A 19,819-nucleotide genomic window follows, 5' to 3' on the forward strand; every position below is an offset into this window, starting at 1 on the left:
AGTGGCTGTGTTTTAAATCACTGAACCAGTGGTCTGTGTGTTGCAAACAATACTGCTTCTGTAAAATGTTGCATTTTGGCTCCACAGATATGACCTTGGGATCCCAGCCTCCCTCTTTGTTATCGCCGGCTGAACAGCTGCGCAAAATTAGAAAGCAGCCACAAAGAACCAAAGAGGACTTTCTGCATGATGTCATAATGCACTCTGCGGCCGAAAACCAAGAATTGAAGGAGTGGCGGGACAGTGAGAAGAGGGACCGAAAGGAGAACGCGGCACACCAGAATGAAGCCACGGAGCAGCTCTTAAAACATTATAGAACGCCAAGCGGACATGTTCCAGGCGCTACTAGCATTGCAAACCTAGCAGCTCCGCATCCGCCCTCCCCTGCAGCCGCTGTCGCAAAACTCTTTGCCATGCGTCCCCCAGACACCGCCAACACACTCTTATCAACCTCCTGGCTCCAGGCTGTACTCACTGCATTCCACTCTTCCCCGTTACAGTCCAGCACTGCGGACTCTCAGTGCCCACTGCATTGAACATCCAGCCCTCTGCAGTTTAGTCCTGCTGAAGTACAGTACCTGCTGCACTGTACTCCAAAGGAGAAGGATAGATATGATACCTGGACATACACAAATCTTTAACAGTCCCAGGACCCCATCTCCTCCGGGGACCCTCCCTTCCCCCATCCTCCTCAGTGCTGATGTGGTTTTTTTTGTTTGCTCTCACCTTCGGCTGTTGTTTTTTAATAAAATAATTGTTTTGGTTTGAAAGCGATCTTTATTATATTAATTGAAAGCAAACAGAGCCCTGCAAAGCAACAGACAATTTTCTTAAACCTTCATAGTGCATCATCTGCACCATCACAATCGCCTCCTAGCATTACAAGCACTGCACTCCCGAGCATAGCAAAAAATATTAGTGGCTTTCAGTTTCAAATTGCTGCCTCAAGGCATCCCTAACCCTTATGGCCCTGCGCTGCGCCCCTCTAATAGCCCTGGTCTCTGGCTGTTCAAATTCAGCCTCCAGGCGCTGAGCGTCAGCAGTCCAGCCCTGCATTAAGCTTTCACCCTTCCCTTCACAAATATTATGGAGCGTACAGCACATGGCTAAAAGCATAGGAATATTGTCATAGGCCAGGTCCAGCCTCCCATATAGGCAGCGCCAGCAGGCCTTTAAATAGCCAAAAGCACACTCAGCAGTCATTCTGCACTTGCTCAGCGTATTGTTGAACCACTCCTTGCTGCTGTCAAAGTGCCCTGTGTATGGCTTCATAAGCCATGACATTAAGGTGTAGGCAGGGTCTCCTAGGATCACAACGGACATTTCTACTTCCCCTACAGTGATCTTCAGGTCTGGGAAGGAAGTCCCTGCTTGCAGCTAGCTTCCTGAACAGGCCGGTGTTCCAAAAGATGTGTGCGTCATGCACCTTTCCAGACCAGCCTGCGTTAATGTCCGTGAAATGCCCATGGTGATCCACAAGTGCCTGGAGAACCATTGAGAAATACCCCTTGCGATTAATGTACTCAGTGGCTAGGTGGTCTGGTGTCAGAATTGGAATATGCATGCCATCTATCGCCCCTACGCAGTTTGGGAAGCTCATTGTGCAAAGCCATCCACAATGTCATGCACGTTGCCCAGAGTTATGGTCTTTCGGAGCAGGATGCGATTAATGGCCCTGCACACTTCCGTCAACACGAGTCCAATGGTCGACTTTCCCACTCCGAACTGGTTAGCGACTGATCGATAGCAGTGTGGAGTAGCCAGCTTCCACAGTGCAATCGCCACATGCTTCTCCAATGGCAGGGCAGCTCTCATTCTTGTGTCCTTGCGCTGCAGGGCGCGGGTGAGCTCATCACACAGTCCCATGAATGGGGCTTTCCTCATCCGAAAGTTCTGCAGCCACTGCTCATCATCCCAGATGTGCATGACGATGTGATCCTACCACTCAGTGCTTGTTTCCTGAGCCCAAAAGTGGCGTTCCACTGTGGTCAGCACCTCCGTGAATGCCACAAGCAATTTCAACAAGGAGTCCGGTGGCACCTTAAAGACTAACAGATACATTTGAGCCTAAGCTTTTGTGGGTAAAAAGCTCACTTCTTCAGATGCAATTTTGTGTCATAGCTACTACATGTGGCAAGATCAATGTCAAACTGCTCTTGACTTTGTAGTTTAAGGAATAACTTCACTGCCACTCGTGACGTGTTAGTGAGAGTGAGCAGCATATTGGTCAACAGTGCGGGATCCATTCCTGCAGACCGAAGAGGCAGAGCACAAATTGTTGAAAGATGGCACCAAATGTGGATGGAAGCACAGGGATTGGTGGGATGTGAAGCAATGCATCATGGGGCACTGGGACAGGACCCAGGATGCCCCGCGACTCCTTCCGCCTTCCCACAAGTCTTAGCGGCAGAAGAGAAAGAGATGCTCTGTGGGATGCCCAGAGTGCACCGCTCCGAATACCGCTGCAAGTGCTGCAAGTGTGAACACACTACTGCACAGGCAGCTAACAGTGTGAACATACGACAGCAGTTTCCCTTCAGCGCTCTCTGAGTGGCACTGTAACTGCCAACACTGTAACTCTGCCAGTGTAAACATACCATAATGGTATTTAAAGTCAGTTTGTTGTAAGCAGAATCATTTTAAAATGTCAAATTTTGTGACATGCAGACTGTCAACCGAAGGGGTTTAAAACAACAGAATAAAGCAGTGGTCTCCAATCTTTTTGTGCACAAGATCACTTTTTGAATTTAAGATCAACCCAGGATCTACTCCACCCCTTTCCTGAGGCTCCGCCCACTCCATTCCCCCTTCCCTCCATTGCTCGCTCTCCCCTACCCTTGCTCACTTTCACTGGGCTGGGGTGGGGGTGCAGGCTCTGGACTGGGGCCAAGTGGTTCGGAGTGTGGGACGGAGTCCTGGGGCAGAGGGTTGGGGTGCAGGAGTGAGGGGTGCAAGCTCTGGGAGGAAGTTTGGGTGCAGGGGTCGTATGGTCACACTGCACTTAATCTCATAGAATCCCCTGGACATTTCATGAGTTTTATTTTTTATTAGTGTCATTTGTGGTTTATAGATCCAAAATCCTTCAAGGATTGTCACAAATCAGTGTAACATTCTCAACTGTGGGTTGTGCATTGGCTGAGCCTGGTGCAGGGGCTGGGGTGCAGAAGTGAGGGGTGCAGGCTTTGGGAGGCAGTTTGGTGCAGGAGTGGGCTCCGGGCTGGTGCAGGGGGTTGGGGTGCAGGAGGGGGTGAGGGGGGCAGGCTCCGGCTGGGAGGTGCTTACCACAGGCAGCTCCTGGTCGGCAGTGCAGCAGGGCTCAGGCAGGCTGTCTGCCTGCCCTGGCCCCACGTTGCTCCCGGAAGCAGCTGGCTGCTGGCACGTCTCTGCGGCCCCTGGGGGTAGGGGGAGAGCGGGTCTCTGTGCGCTGCCTGTGCCCACTAGCGCTGCCTCCACAGCTCCCATTGGCCAGGAACTGCAGGGATGATGCTGGGGGTGGTGGCAACGCGCGGAGCCACCTCACCCCCCTGCCAGGGGCTGCAGAGATGTGCCAGCAGCCAGCCGCTTCCAGGAACGGCGTGGGGCTAAGGCAGGCAGGTAGGCAGGGAAATTAAGCTGTATGATTCTGCCTGTTTTCCTATTTGGCCAATTTAAATTACTCAGATTAAAATATAATATATATTTAATATATATATATAATATAATATACTTTGCTGACAGTATCTGGATACAAATATAACAAAAAGTGTAGCTCTACCGGCTTTTATACATTTCAACCTTACATTTGCTGGTTCAACTATGATTGACAGAGACTCACCAAATTTAGAAGGGCAAGAACATCATCTATAAGTTCTATCACCTGAAACAGTCTGCAAAAACAAGACAAAAAGCCATGAACCAACCTACTTAGTAAAAACAAGCATTGATAACATTATATCATAAACACATTTCCAGTGTTCAGCAATTTATATAATAAGCAGCCCTGGCAGCTAGCAATAAATATCTGTCTGATTGAAAAAACAAGCATCTGATTATCTGAAACATAAAAACATTTGTTTGTTAAGAAAATAAAAATGCTAGATAAGGAAATCCAAATTAATTGCTGAAGGGATGGTTACTAGTGAATCATCTCTTTCTAATTTTTCAAGGGCACTTGGGGTCAGAAAAGAGACTATGTAAAATGGGCATTTTCTTACTTTACAGATGTTTCTTATGTCATTCTGAATCAAATTTGTTCACTGAAATACATTTTCACTATGGCTACAGAGCCAATCCAGATGTGAAAAAGTGAGCTGAACTTTATTGACTCTCACATCAGCAGAATTATTCACCGAGGCCATGATCGTGCAAACATGTGAGTAACCCCGATGAAGTCAATGGATCTACTCATGTGCTTCAGTGGCCCTAAAACTCTGAGTGCAGGGTCATAGTCTGTACTAACTGAAACTTGTGAAATTCCACTGCAGATGACAATGTTGCTCAAATGTGAAAACAGGCAAATTTTCCCCAATAGAAACTTTATTTACTAGTTATGCATGAACCAGAACGAAGCCAGACCGATGTATACATTCCAAAATAAATTTGCAGATGTGGCAGTTAGAATAAATGGTTTAATTTGCAGATATAGCATGGTTCATCTGGAAATCTTTGAGATTTCTGAATAGCATCTGAGTCATTTTTCAAAGTAGACCCAGATTATGAGGTTTTGTTAAATTCATCAATCTCAGAATGTGCATGAAAAACAGTTTAGATTATTCCCCCTCTACATTCGGCTTTGGGGAGGGCGGAATTAGTCTGGTTCTCGCTGAATTTTACTTAGATTAAAAAAAGCAAGGTAAATTGGTTAAATATTTTTAATTTTTTTTATGTCTGTAGGGTTAATTTTATTGTATTCCTCTATTAATCTATAAAGTACACTGATCACTGAACCTCTAAACCTAGGTCCTCCCACAAACTGTTCCTTAACTTATTAAGAACATAAGAATGGCTATATTGGGTCAGACCAAGGGTCCATCTAGCCCAATATCTCGTCTTCTGACAGTGGCCAGTGCCAGGTGCTTCAGAGGGAATTAAGAGAACAGGTAATCAGCAAGTGATACAACCCCTGTCATCCAATCCCAGCTTCTGGCAAAGACAGGCTAGGGACACTCAGAACATCGGGTTGCATCCCTGACCATCCTGGTGAACAGCCATTGATGGACCTATCCACCATTAAATTATCTAGTTCTTTTTTGGACCCTGTTACAATTTTGGCCTTCACAACATCACCCAACAATGCGTTCCACAGGTTGACTGCACTGTGTGAGGAAAGTATTTCCTTTTTGTTTTAAACCTGCTGTCTATTAATTTCATAGGGCGAGCCCTGGTTCTTGTGGTATGTGAAGGAGTAATAACACTTCTTTATTCATTTTCTCCATGCCAGTCAAGTGTGACAGACTTCTCCGGGGTGCAATCTGGAACTCGGGTACCGCTGAACCCTCTGGCACACCAATCTGGTCCCCCTCATACTGGACTCCATCTTGTGCTTGTACTTTTCCACAAACTGTGCTGGGGATTTTGCTTGGGAAAAAGAAGTTCCCTCCACACGGCAGAAGCTATAAAGTGGAGAAGCGACATCATCACTTGGCCTCACCCCCCCCACAACTCAACACCTGGAAGCACCTGAGGAACAAAGACTGAACAGGGGATGGTCCCAGACAGGAAAGAAGGGATCCCAGCCTGTGTATGAAAGATCTACAAACTGCTTGTATGATCAGGGTGACACAGTGCTCGATTCAAATCCTGTCTAGTGTATAGAACTTAGATTGTGATATTCTTTATTTCTTAGGTAACCAACTTTGATCTACAAAAACAACAAGGAGTCCCGTGGCACCTTAAAGACTAACATATGAGCATAAGCTTTCGTGGGTAAAAACCTCACTTCTTCAGATGCATGGAGTGAAAGTTACAGATGCAGACATAAATATACTGACACATGAAGAGAAGGGAGTTACCTCACAAGTGGAGAATCAGTGTTGACAAGGCCAATTTGATCAGGGTGGATGTAGTCCACTCCCAACAATAGATGAGGAGGTGTCAATTCCAGGAGAGGCAAAGCTGCTTCTGTAATGAGCCAGCCACTCCCAGTCCCTATTCAAGCCCAAATTAATGGTGTTAAATTTGCAAATGAATTTTAGTTCTGCTGTTTCTCTTTGAAGTCTGTTTCTGAAGTTTTTTTGTTCAAGTATTGCTACTTTCAAATCTGCTACAGAATGTCCAAGAAGATTGAAGTGTTCTCCCACTGGCTTTTGTGTGTTACCATTCCTGATGTCCGATTTGTGTCCATTTATTCTTTTACACAGGGACTGTCCGGTTTGGCTAATGTACGTGGCAGAGGGGCATTGCTGGCACATGATGGCATATATAACATTAGTAGACGTGCAGGTGAATGAGCCTCTGATGGTGTGGCTGATGTGGTTGGGTCCTCTGATGGTATCACTAGAGTAGATATGGGGACAGAGTAGGCAACGAGGTTTGCTACAGGGATTGGTTCCTGGGTTAGTGTTTCTGTGGTGTGGCGTGTAGTTGCTGGTATCTGCTTCAGGTTGGGTATGCTATTATTTATAGTCACTTAAAATCTATCTTTCTGTAGTTAATAAATCTGTTTTATATTTTTTACCTAAAACAGTGTGTTCTTTGAAGTGCAAAGGGAAATCTGCTCAGGAACAGGGGCTGGTGCATTGTCTCTACACATTGAGGGAGGGGCGGACTGCGTAATAACTTACACTGGTCAGGCTTCTGATCAGGGCAGGACGGTACAGCTCTGGGGTCCTAGGCTGGGGGCTGAAGCCTCTCTATTGTTGGTTCATGAGTGCCTGGCAAAGGCATTCATGCAACTGCAGCTGGGTATGTCCCTGCCTGTTTAAATGTTTGTGCGAGTGCAGGACTGGGAGGAGTCTGCAGCTTATCATAGGATCATAGTGTGGGCGGGGACCCAGGCTGGTGAGACAGGGCTCAACGGTACCTCAGTTCCAGGTTGCACCCCGGAGAAGTCAGTCACCTCAAGATTTTATAGATCTCTACCATATCCCCTCCTTAGTCATCTCTTTTCCAAACTGTAAGGTCCCAGTCTTTTTAATCTCTCCTCATATGGAAGCTATTCCATACACTTAATCATTTTCGTTGTTCTTCTCTGCACTTTTTCCAATATCTCCTTTTTGAGATGGCGTGACAGAACAGCAGGCAGTATTCAAGCTGTGGGTATAGCATGGATTTATATAGAGGCATTATGACATTTTCTGTCTTATTATTTATTACTTTCCCAATGGTTCCTAATATTGTTAGTTTTTTTGACTGCCACTAGACATTGACTGGGTGTTTTCAGAGAACTCTCCACAATGCCTCCAAGATCTTTCTTGAGTGGCAACAGCTAATTTAGACCCCATCATTTTGTATGTACAGTCAGGATTGTGTTTTCCAGTGTGTGTGACTTTGCATTTATCAACACTGACTTTCATCTGCCATTTTGTTGCGAAGTCACCCACTTTTGTGAGATCCCTTTGTAACTCTTCGCAGTCTGCTTTGGACTTAATTATCTTGAGTAGTTTTGCATCAGCTACAAATTTTGCCACCTCACTGTTTACCCCTTTTTCCAGATCATTTATTAATATATTGAATAGCACTGGTCCCAGTACAGAGACTTGGGGGACACCATTATTTACCTCTCTACGCTCAAACCTGACCATCTATCCCTTCCCTTTGTTTTCTGTCTTTTAACCATACTGATCCATGAGAGGACCTTCCCTCTTATACCATCACTGCTTACTTTGGTAAGCCTTTGGTGAGGGACCTTGTCAAAGACTTTCTGAAAGTCTAAGTACACTATATCCACTGGATCACCCTTGTCCACATGCTTGTTAACACCCTCAAAGAATTCTAGTAGACTGGTGAGGCATGATTTCCCTTTACAAAAGCAATGTTGATTCTTCCCCAACAAATCATGTTCATCTATGTGTCTAAATGCAGTCTGCTCCAAGAGGTGTTACCTATAACCATTAGTGCCACAGAAAGCAATTTAATGATCCCTCCCCCTCAGGGGAAGGAAGAAAGCATCTGTAAATTTCTTAACTTCAAATGAGACTTTTTTTGGACTCCACAACTGCAAAGATTTATGCACATGCTTAATTTTATTCACAGGAATAGTCACAATGCAATCAATGTAGCTACCCATGTGTGTAAAGTTATGCGCTTGCTTAAATCTTTCAAGGATCAGGGCCTCCATTAATATAGATACGTCCTTTGACAACTTTAAGGAGTTAATTCATCACACCAGAGGCAAGAAAGGCTATATCGCAACTGGTCCTCCAGAGACATGTCGCAATCTGAGGTCGCTGTGAAAGGTGGATGCTGAAAAAAACATTTTAGCCAGCACAGTTTACACAAAGGTGGAAGGTATGTTTCGCTTATAAGGGTCTTAAAAAGATAGCTAGACACTAGGTCACTGACATGAGTACCGTTCCCTCAAAAGTGCATGAGCACAAGGAAAACTAAGCATACAGCTCAAAGGGATGTGCTATTTCTCCCCCACCTACAATCTCTGCCAATGCTCTTCTGGGCTAGCAGACAGGACTCCCAAGTTCATTTCCTTCTCCTGAGCAGCCACTGCCAGTGCTCCTCCAAACTAGGGGAGCGTTTCTCCTTCAATCTCCTTTCCTCCCTCCCCCTTTGTCTTTCCTTCCCTTCCTCTCTGCATGTAGAACAAACTACTGCCCAAGCTCAAGCTTAAGACTATGTTCATCTGTTTAAAACATTCAGTCAAGGCAGCCATTAATTCAATACCCAGAGAAAAGAGTTAAAGAAAACATTACTCAGACTTAAAGGCCAGAATGGACCATCATGGTCATCTAATCTGACCTCCTGCTCATTGCAGCCTACAGCCCCACTCCTGTAACAGACCCCTAACCTCTAGCTGAGCTACTGAAGTCCTCAAATGATGATTTAAAGACTTCCAGTGTCAGAGAATCCACCATTTACTCTAGGTCATGTCAGCAGGTGACCCATACCCCATGCTGCAGAGAAAGGCAAAAAAAAAAAAATCAAGGTCTCTACAAGTCTGACCTGGGGGAAAATTCCTTCTGGACCCCAAATACAGCGATCAGTTAGACCCTGAGTGTGTGGGCGAGACCCATCAGCCAGACACCTGGGAAAGAATTCACTGCAGTAACTCAGAGCCCTCCTCATCTTGTGTCCCATCTCAGTCTGTTGGGGAATTTTGCTACTACCAGATGGGCCACATGCTGCAGTAGGCAATCTCATCATACTATACCATCCCCTCCATAAAACTCAGTGTTGAAACCAGTTAGGTTTTTTGCCCCCACTGTTCCCCTTGGGAAGCTGTTGCAGAACTTCACTCATCTGATGGTTAGAAACCTCTGTCTAATTTCAAGTCTAAATTTGTTGATGGCCAGTTTATAGCCATTTGTTCTTGTGCCAGCATTGGCCCTTAACTTAAATAACTCCTCTCCCTCTCTGATGTATTTATAGAGAGCAATTATATCTTCTGTCAGCCTTTGTTTGGTTAGGCTAAACAAGCTAAGCCCCTTAAGTCTCCTCCTGTAAGGTAGGTTCTCTGTTCATCCTAGTAGCCCTTCTCTGCACCTGTTCCAGTTTGAATTCATGTTTCTTAAACATGAGAGACCAGAATTGCCCAAAGCATTCCAGGTGAGGTCTCACCAGTGCCTGGTATAATGGTACTAACACTTCTCTGTCTCTACTGGAAATACCTCGTCTGATGTGTCCTAGGACTGTATAATCCTTTTTCACAGCTGCATCACAGTGGCAGCTCAGAGTCATCCTGTGATCAACCAATACACCCAGGTCTTTCTCCTCCTCTGTTGTTTCCAACTGGTAAGTTTCCAGCTTATAGCAAAAATTCTTGTTGTTAGTCCCTAAGAGCATGACCTTGCCCTTTAAATTATACAATTTCATCCCATTTCTATTACTTCAGTTTTCAAGGTCATCCAAATCGTCTTGTAGGATATTCAGGTCCTCCTCCGTGTGGGCAATACCTCCCAACTTTATGTAATTCACAAATTTTATTAGCACAATCCCACTTTATGTGCCAAGGTCAGTAATAAAAATGTTAAATAAGACTAGTTCCAAGACCGATCCCTGAGGAACTCCACTAGTAACCTCCCTCCAGTGTGACAGCTTACCTTTCAGTACTACCCACTGCAGTCTCCCCTTTAAGCAGCACCTCATCCACCTTTCAATTCTTGTATTAATCCCATATTCTCCAATTTAACTAATAATTTCTCCTGTGGAATAGTATCAAATGATTTATTGAAATCAGGAAGATTAGATCTACTGTATTTCCTTTGTCTAAAAAATCAGTTATCTTCTCAAAAAAAGAGATCAGGTTGGTCTGGCACGATCTACCTTTTGTAAAACTATTTTATATTTTATCCCAATTACCATCTACCTCTATCTCCTTAACTATTTTCTCTTTTAAATTTTTTTCCCACGAATTTACATATATTCGTCATGACTAGACTGAAATGGCTGGTTTAAATAAAGATATGGCATTGGAAAAAATGCCCAACAAAGCATTCTGTAGTAGTCATTTTATAGGCAAAGTATTACAGATGAGCCATAGGAAATCAAATCTTGTTAAGTTTCTCTATTTGAAAGGGAAGATTTTAGCATCTCACAATTTGAGAAATTAGATATTTATTCAACCCATGTTTTCTTCACCCACATATTATTCATTTTGTAGCCCTCCTAAAAGATAATTTAAAGAGGTTTAGTAATAAATTTTACTTTTCATATGCATTCAAAAAGTGCCATTTATGATCGTATCAAAGCCTCAAGTAAGATAAATGCAGTTATTTCACTAAGCTAATATCACTAGAAAAACAAGCAGTTGAATCAAGTTATTCTCACTGCTATTTAGTTACTGTACGTATTTACAGTACATCAGTGAGAAATTAGGAAAAAGCCTCAGGGAAAAATAGGACAAAATGTAGTTATATTCCCCTCCCAACCTGTCCGAGACTTGAAGAAAAAAAAAAAAAAAAAGAGTGGGTTATGGTTCTTCTTTATCTTGAGCAGTGCCAAATCAAAGCAAACTGGTTTTGTTTAGACAAATTAGGAAATAAATTCCAGCTAACCTGATCTCAATTAGAAAAGAAGCTCAGATGGTTGGGGTGGAAGGGAAAAGAAAGAGAGGGCAGGGGAAAGTCTTCCTTGTCAATTTCCTTTTAACAAAGCATGCTGGGAAGGGGCACAGTCTGTACCCCCTATAAAATGCAGATTCTCCAGTTTCTCACTCAGTTTTAAAGAAAATGCTGTTGGGGAGAGAAGTGATGTTGTATGCATTGGAAAGGACAAACGTAAGCTCTAGACCAATTCTGCTGTTTGAATTCCTCTAACTATATATGTTAGAAATTATATTCTTAATGGAACAACGTGTATTTTACAGTCTACAAATCTAAAATAGCTTGACTTTAAAGATACAGTATTTATTTTCCTTTACTTTGCTGCTACTATGGTGGGTCAGACCTGTTGGTGATATTGTACAATGAATTTTTGTACCTTCTGCCAATATTATCTAAAAGAAATTTCCCAAACATCTCTTATCTTATGTTTTCTGTAGCTTTAAAAAACATTACAAAAAGATGGCTTAATATCAAATACTTTAATCCTCTTTGGCTATAATCAAAACATTCTTTCTATCAGGACTCAGGGCAAATTTCCAGAAAAACGTGACATAGCATCTCTGGTCACTCACTTCCACTAAACTAATCTTGCTTTAACTGCCTAGAAGGAATTAGACAAAAAAATGTTCCCCCTTTTCATACCTTATATGTGCTGCCCAAGCCACTGTTACTATTAAAAAAGTCATCAGGTAGACTGCAATTTTCATTAGTAGAAGCTGTTGAATACTTTCACCTAATTTCTGAAATAAAATACAGTGTTATTAATAGAAAAAGCACATCATTGCAAAATACAGACATGAGGAATGTTACATTCTAAAATTGCCAGCAATATCTGTAAACAAGTCATAACTTACACAGTGCAGAATAAATTTTGAGAACGTCTTGCCTGCTAAAATATAGATTTCTTCCAACCATTTCCATTTTCTGATTTATCATCCATACAGTACCACAAAACAGAGTAGTGTGCTTATCAGACACTTGTAAGCCTTCTGGAATATCTGCTCCAATTACCTAGATGACTGCATAAGATGTGCCAGGTTGTGGTTTGCCAAATAAGAATAGGAACCATTGCTAAACAAACGTGGAGGGTATTGGTACTGCTCACTTTTAAGGGGTAAGACAATCACTTGTGTTAACAGTTAAAGAAGCGTAACTATTAATCAAGCTGGCCTATTGTGTATCCTTTGTAAATTACTACACCTCTCTGTGCCTCCATTTCCACATCTATGAAAGGACAATGATAATTATTTTGATAAAGCACTTTGAGTTCTACTGGTGAAAAGTGCTATACAAGAGCCTGGTATACCTGTGCTAGGATGACCCTACACTGATTTAATGAAACAGATATTTGTTAGCTGAATGGAAGATATCATTAGGGTTTTGGGAATTACTTAGATTACAGTTTCTGAGTGCAGTAAAACTGTTAAGAGCTACAGAAATGGCTTGTTTTACTGACATCTAACCTGTCATTCGGGACATTGCTACCATATCTTAATTTATAGGATTAGCTTTTTAAAAAATCCTGAAAGATAACTGTCTGGAAATCATCAAAATACAACACCAAAACCAAACTCAACATTTATCAGAGCTGCGTTCTTTCAACACTACTTTATAATGCAGAATGCTGGGGAATGAGAAAGTATGACATGTCCAAACTGTCTTCATTCCATACAACCTGCCTCAGAAAAATACCTCCGTATCTTTTGGCCCAGAATAATCTCAAACCAAGATCTATTGATACAGTGCAGCCAAGAGGATCTGCGCACCCTCATTGCCAGGAGGCGTTGGAGATGGATCGATCATGTGCTTCGGATGGAAACTGATTCCGTCACCATAGTAGCAATAAGATGGACATCTGAAGGCAAGCAAAAATAAGGCTGCCCAAAAACAACATGGCGAAGAGCTGTGGAAGCCGAGCTGAAAAACCTGGGACACAGCTGGGGAACCATTGAAAGACTTGCCAGAAACAGACAGGAGTTGAGGAGCTTCGTTGCTACCCTAAACGCCGGAGGCACAATAGGAACATGATGATGAAGATGATGAAAAATAACTAATAGAATGGATACATAGTGATAAGCATCTCTCTGCTGTTATAAACTTTGTGTCTAACTTGGAACACAAGCTCTGCATGGCAACGCCTTGTCACTTTACTCGTTGCTATATCATCATTACCTCTGTGACATTATGTGAAAAGATATGGGTTGAGCCTTACATCCACCAATTTCTTAACTACTGCAGGCCCTTCAACTTCACATACTGCCATCATTATTTCAGTAATCCTTATGGTGCCAGTACACTATATGGAGACATAATGAGAGAGTCCCTGGCAGAGTTAGAGTCTAAATCAGAGGTGGGCAAACTCTGGCCTGTGGGACCGTCCTGCCCTGCGAGGCTCACCCCCGGCCCCTCCCCTGCTGTCCCCGCTCTCCCACAGCCATGCTGTTGTGTGGTGCAATGCTCTGGGTGGCGGGGCTGCAGAGCCTGGCCTGACCCGTTGCTCTGTGCTGCGCGGCGCAGCTGCCTGTCCTGGTGCAGCCGCGCTGCCAGCCACCGGTGCTCCAGGCAGTGTGGTAAGGGGGCGGGAGGGGGTTGGATAGAGGGCAGGGGAGTTTGTGGGGTGGTCAGAGGGCAGGGAACAGGGGAGTTGAATGGGGGCAGGGGTCCCGGGGGGCTGTCAGGAAGGAGAGGAGGGGTTGTATGGGGTGGTGAAGGCCAGTTAGGGGTGGGGGGTCTGGGGGAGAATGGGGCAGGGGTTCCCGGGGGGCAGTCAGAGAACGGGGGGGGGTTGGATGGGGCAGGAGTCCCAGGGGGGGCATCAGGGGGCAAGAAGCAGGGGGAGGGTCGGATACGGGGTGGGGGCCAGACCACGCCTGGCCGTTTGGGGAGGCACAGCTTCCCCTAACCGACCCTCCATACAATTTCAGAAACCCGATGTGGCCCTCAGGCCAAAAAGTTTGCCCACCCCTGGTCTAAATAGACAAGATAAAGGGTAGGAAAGGAGACATGCATGGAGGTGGAGTAACTTGCCCAAAGGCAGTAACAGAACTGCGAATAGGTTCTAGGTCTCCTGACTTCCAGCCTAATATCTGATTCACTAGACCATGATGCCTCTGGTCACTGTGACGTGGCATGACATGACACTGCATTTCTGAGAGGTCTTGACCAGCAAACGTCCCCATGCAAAACTTCCCAGAGCTGGAATTTGGAGCAGGCATTCTTCAGAAGCCTCAGACATGTTTGCTTTCAGTGACTTGATTCCAGTATGTGAAGGAAGATGAGATCGGGATGCAAGAGGCCAGAGTCCCCCAAACTGTCAAATGTGGACCCCAGAACCTGCTGGTCATGTATTGCTGGTTCCTCTACCTTATTTCCTACTGTTAACATATATTTTGCCAGTTAAATTATTTAATGCATCTTCAATAGAAGTAATTTGCTGCAGTTGCCTAAGGAATATAGTGTGGCTGAGTGGGAGGGGAAATGTCATAAGACAATCTTTATTAAAATATGGTTCTTGCTGTAAAAGTTTGAGGATGCGGACACTGCACAGAAGGTCTGTTTTCATTATGGTTCAATTTTGAGCTCTCTAATCTAAATACAATAAAATGCTAAATATGTCCTTGCAATCTGAATTGCTAGACCTCATTTGCTCACTGCTCTGTACAGGAGAACAGAAGACCAAACCATCTGATGTAAGGGCAAATCATTTTCTAAACCAAGAAAATGTTAATTACCAACCTAAACCCTAGTATTCAAAGTCCAAGAACTGATTTAGCAGCTATATCTCTACTTCCCCAAAAAACTAAAACTTGGTTTTCTTATACTTAAGGCCAAATATTGCTCTTCACTACAATTCTGTAAATCTGGCAGAACTCCGCTGACTTAATAGTTTATTGATATTCACATCAGTGAAGGGGAGGAATTTGGGCCTGTTGATCTACAGCTGACTCTTCTGCAGTCCTGGAGCCTTAAAATTCTTCCTGTCTTGAAGGATAATACCCTCCTGGGGGAGGGGGGAGGAGATTTTTCCCTTGGGAATTTTAAGGCTTTACAATCGCAGTATTTTCTTTTCCAGCCACTTTGACAACTGCGTCTATTGATTAAGTCCATTTTTTCTGCATTAGTAGCTACCCTATTCTATTACTTTGCATTCCCATTATCTTACATAATTTAATGTCTTTAACCCATCCTTTTGATAAACATAGACCTGTATTCTCTCCCTTTCTTTTAAGTGGCGAGTTCTATAGCTAACTTTACTAACCCCTCCAGCGAACAAAATATCCTTTGAACATATTAGTTGCGCTGTCATGTGCTTTCTCATCAATGGCCCTGTCCTATTTGTAATTATGGGTCTAATCCTGACTCAGCATGCTGAATTCAATGGCAACCCTCCCACTGAGCTGAACAGGTACAGAATCAAATAATATCAATAATTATTTACATTTAGCCTTAAGTTTTTTTCTGACTAGGCATCCAATGGTTAGGTATCAATCTACTTGCATTATCTTACTTCAGAGAACCTGTTTCTTGGATTAAAGCTCCGTGCAGACACAAGGGTCTGCTTGCACTGATCTAATTGCAGGCTAAAGAAAGATCTAACTCAAGATATCATTTAATAAATGTTAAGCTCAACTTTGTTTTGCTGTCATAATTTGTTTTATCCCAAAAACAGATTTGTACAAAAGGGGGACGTTAACTGCAAATTCTGTACAACCAACATTGGAGATATTTACATAAAAAGGTATAGTATGGTGAAAAGTATAAGCCTACTGGATAGAAATTATTCCATCTCAAAAGTATTACAAAAGGATGTGTGTCAAGACTATTTGCCAGCTGCAGTCCTTAGATATTCTACAATTAATATGCTTTTCATACTGAGCACCTTATCCCACCAACACTCATGCAGATACATAACTCTGCTCATGCGACTGGTCACACTGATATTAATGGGACTAATCACAAGTGAAGTTATACACGTATTTAAAGGATAAGTGGTTATTTTTTACAGATGTCTCCATTAGCAAAACATGGAAGAGCACTCCTTTTGAAATACAAATCCTCCTATTCTAGCCCAATGGAGGGTACCTGAGAATTAATTCCACTAGGGAAAGCTTTTTACACTATAATCATGGGCAATACTCCCTACCTTAGGGGTCTCAAACTCAAATGACCATGAGGGCCACATGAGGACTAGTGCATTGGCCAGAGGGCCGCATCACTGACACCCCAACCTTGCTGCCCCTGGCCCCGCCCCCAATCCACCCCTTCAATGAGGCCCTGCCCCTGCCCCGCCTCTTCCCACTCTTTCCCTGCCCCCATTCCAACCCCTTCCCCAAAGTCCCCACCCCAACCCTGCCACCAGGGGGTGCAGGAGGGATGCGGGGTGTGGTAGGGGCTCAGGGCAGGGAGTTGGGGTGTGGGGTGCAGGAGGGGTGAAGGGTGCGGCAGGGGGTCGGGGTGCAGGGTGCAGCAGGGGGCTCAGGGCAGGGAGTGTAGTCAGGTGTGAAGGGTGCGGCAGGGGGCTCAGGGCAGGGAGTTGGGGTGTGGGGTGCAGGAGGGGTGCAGCAGGGGGTTGAGGTGCAGGGTGTGGCAGGGGGCTCTGGGCAGGGGGTTGGGGTACAGGAAGGTTGTGGTGCAGCGGGGAAGGGGTGCAGGCTCCGGCCTGGCGCCGCTTACCTAGAGCGGCTCCGGGGTGGCAGTGGCGCGCACCAGGACCAGGGCAGGCTCACTGCCTGCCTGCCCTGGTCCCTGACCCCACGCCGCCCTACTCCGCTCCAGGAAGCGGCCGGAACCATGTCCCTGGGGATGGGGGGCACACGGCTCTGTGTGCTGCTCTTGCTGCTCCTCCAGGTACCTCCCCCGAAGCTCCCATTGGCCGCAGTTCCCCGTTCCCAGCCAACGAGAGCTGTGGGGGGAGGTGCCTGGAAGCAAGAGTAATGCACGGAGCCCTCTGTCCCCCCCCCGGGGGGGGCGCGCAGAGGCATGGTTCTGGCTGCTTTAGGGAGTGGTGCGGGCAACGCAGCGCCACGGGGTAGGCAGATGGGGGCATGGGGGTGGGCACGGGAAGCTTGGCGGGCCGCACAAAAGAATCATAGAATATCAGGGTTGGAAGGGACCTCAGGAGGTCATCTAGTCCAACCCCCTGCTCAAAAGCAGGACCCATCCCCAATTAAATCATCCCAGCCAGGGCTTTGTCAAGCCTGACCTTAAAAACTTCTAAGGAAGGAGATTCCACCACCTCCCTAGGCAACGCATTCCAGTGTTTCACCACCCTCCTAGTGAAAAAGTTTTTCCTAATATCCAACCTAAACCTCCCCCACTGCAACTTGAGACCATTACTCCTTGTCCTGTCCTCTTCCACCACTGAGAATAGTCTAGAACCATCCTCTCTGGAACCACCTCTCAGGTAGTTGAAAGCAGCTATCAAATCTCCCCTCATTCTTCTCTTCCGCAGACTAAACAATCCCAGTTCCCTCAGCCTCTCCTCATAAGTCATGTTTTCCAGACCCCTAATCATTTTTGTTGCCCTTCGCTGGACTCTCTCCAATTTATCCACATCCTTCTTGTAGTGTGAGGCCCAAAACTGGACACAGTACTCCAGATGAGGCCTCACCAATGTCGAATAGAGGGGGATGATCACGTCCCTCGATCTGCTCGCTATGCCCCTACTTATACATCCCAAAATGCCATTGGCCTTCTTGGCAACAAGGGCACACTGCTGACTCATATCCAGCTTCTCGTCCACTGTCACCCCTAGGTCCTTTTCCGCAGAACTGCTGCCTAGCCATTCGGTCCCTAGTCTGTAGCTGTGCGTTGGGTTCTTCCGTCCTAAGTGCAGGACCCTGCACTTATCCTTATTGAACCTCATCAGATTTCTTTTGGCCCAATCCTCCAATTTGTCTAGGTCCCTCTGTATCCTATCCCTGCCCTCCAGCGTGCCTACCACTCCTCCCAGTTTAGTATCATCCGCAAATTTGCTGAGAGTGCAATCCACACCATCCTCCAGATCATTTATGAAGATATTGAACAAAACTGGCCCCAGGACCGACCCCCGTGGGCCGCGTGTTTGAGACCCCTGCCCTACCTGCTCTCTACAGGGAAAACGAGGGACAATACTAATTTGGTATCCTATTTTGAACTATACTAAGGTTCAATCCTCCAAGCACTTACTACTCGATTTTAAGGCTTAATGCTCTGATTTCAGCGGGACTACTCCTGGTATTAAGTACTGTGTCTGGAAATAAATGTTTGTATGAAAGAGATACAACTCCACCTATAGAATAAGAATATGCTATCCAGAGTGGCTTAGGTGGAAGTTTATATGCTCAGCTAAAGAGCATAAAAATAAAGACATTTCTATGAACCTTCATATGTGCTATCTAAATAGTCCAATACTGAATGTCTTTGATTTCCTACTTTTTTTTAAACCATGTGTCTTTGGTATATATTTAACTAAATTTACCACTTTAGTATTGTATTTTCTTTAGTCTCACCTATTTCTTTTGAAATTATTTTGATTTGTAAGGATAATGCCTTTTCCTATGTGGCTCTAGGAAGAAGGATAAAGGAGCTGGAGGCGCAAGTGGTGTTCTCGTCCATCCTCCCCGTGGAAGGAAAAGGCCTAGGTAGGGACCGTCGAATCGTGGAAGTCAACGAATGGCTACGCAGGTGGTGTCGGAGAGAAGGCTTTGGATTCTTTGACCATGGGATGGTGTTCTATGAAGGAGGAGGGCTGGGCAGAGATGGGCTCCATCTTACGAAGAGAGGGAAGAGCATCTTTGCCAGCAGGCTGGCTAACCTAGTGAGGAGGGCTTTAAACTAGGTTCACCGGGGGAAGGAGACCAAAGCCCTGAGGTAAGTGGGAAAGCAGAATACCGGGAGGAAGCACAGGCAGGAATGTCTGTGAGGGGAGGGCTCCTGCCTCATACTGGGAATGAGGGGCGATCAACAGGTTATCTCAAGTGCTTATATACAAATGCACAAAGCCTTGGAAACAAGCAGGGAGAACTGGAGGTCCTGGTGATGTCAAGGAACTATGACGTGATCGGAATAACAGAGACTTGGTGGGATAACTCACATGACTGGAGTACTGTCATGGATGGTTATAAACTGTTCAGGAAGGACAGGCAGGGCAGAAAAGGTGGGGGAGTAGCACTGTATGTAAGGGAGCAGTATGACTGCTCAGAGCTCCGGTACGAAACTGCAGAAAAACCTGAGTGTCTCTGGATTAAGTTTAGAAGTGTGTGCAACAAGAGTGATGTAGTGGTGGGAGTCTGCTATAGACCACCGGACCAGGGGGATGAGGTAGATGAGGCTTTCTTCCAGCAGCTCACGGAAGCTACTAGATCGCATGCCCTGATTCTCATGGGTGACTTTAATTTTCCTGATATCTGCTGGGAGAGCAATACAGCGGTGCATAGACAATCCAGGAAGTTTTTGGAAAGCGTAGGGGACAATTTCCTGGCGCAAGTGCTAGAGGAGCCAACTGGGGGGGCGCTTTTCTTGACCTGCTGCTCACAAACCGGGTAGAATTAATGGGGGAAGCAAAAGTGGATGGGAATCTGGGAGGCAGTGACCATGAGTTGGTTGAGTTCAGGATCCTGACACAGGGAAGAAAGGTAAGCAGCAGA

General features: G+C 45.1%; 1 protein-coding gene across 4 annotated transcripts in view; it reads right to left on the minus strand.

Annotated features, from left to right (window-relative positions):
- The window catches only part of TMEM175 (transmembrane protein 175), a 51,076-nt gene that overhangs the window by 19,129 nt on the left and 12,128 nt on the right, over positions 1-19,819 (minus strand). For 3 of the 4 annotated variants that reach the window (XM_048851485.2, XM_048851484.2, XM_075128890.1), the window contains exons 3-4: positions 11,835-11,932; positions 3,815-3,866 (exon numbers count right to left, since the gene is read on the minus strand). In XM_048851485.2, coding sequence (XP_048707442.1) covers positions 3,815-3,866; positions 11,835-11,932 — 150 coding nt within the window. The remainder of the gene's footprint in view (positions 1-3,814; positions 3,867-11,834; positions 11,933-19,819) is intronic. The other variant, XM_075128891.1, reaches the window with a different exon arrangement.

The sequence above is a fragment of the Caretta caretta genome, chromosome 5 (assembly GCF_965140235.1).
Source record: "Caretta caretta isolate rCarCar2 chromosome 5, rCarCar1.hap1, whole genome shotgun sequence".
Classification (NCBI taxonomy): Eukaryota; Metazoa; Chordata; order Testudines; family Cheloniidae; genus Caretta; species Caretta caretta.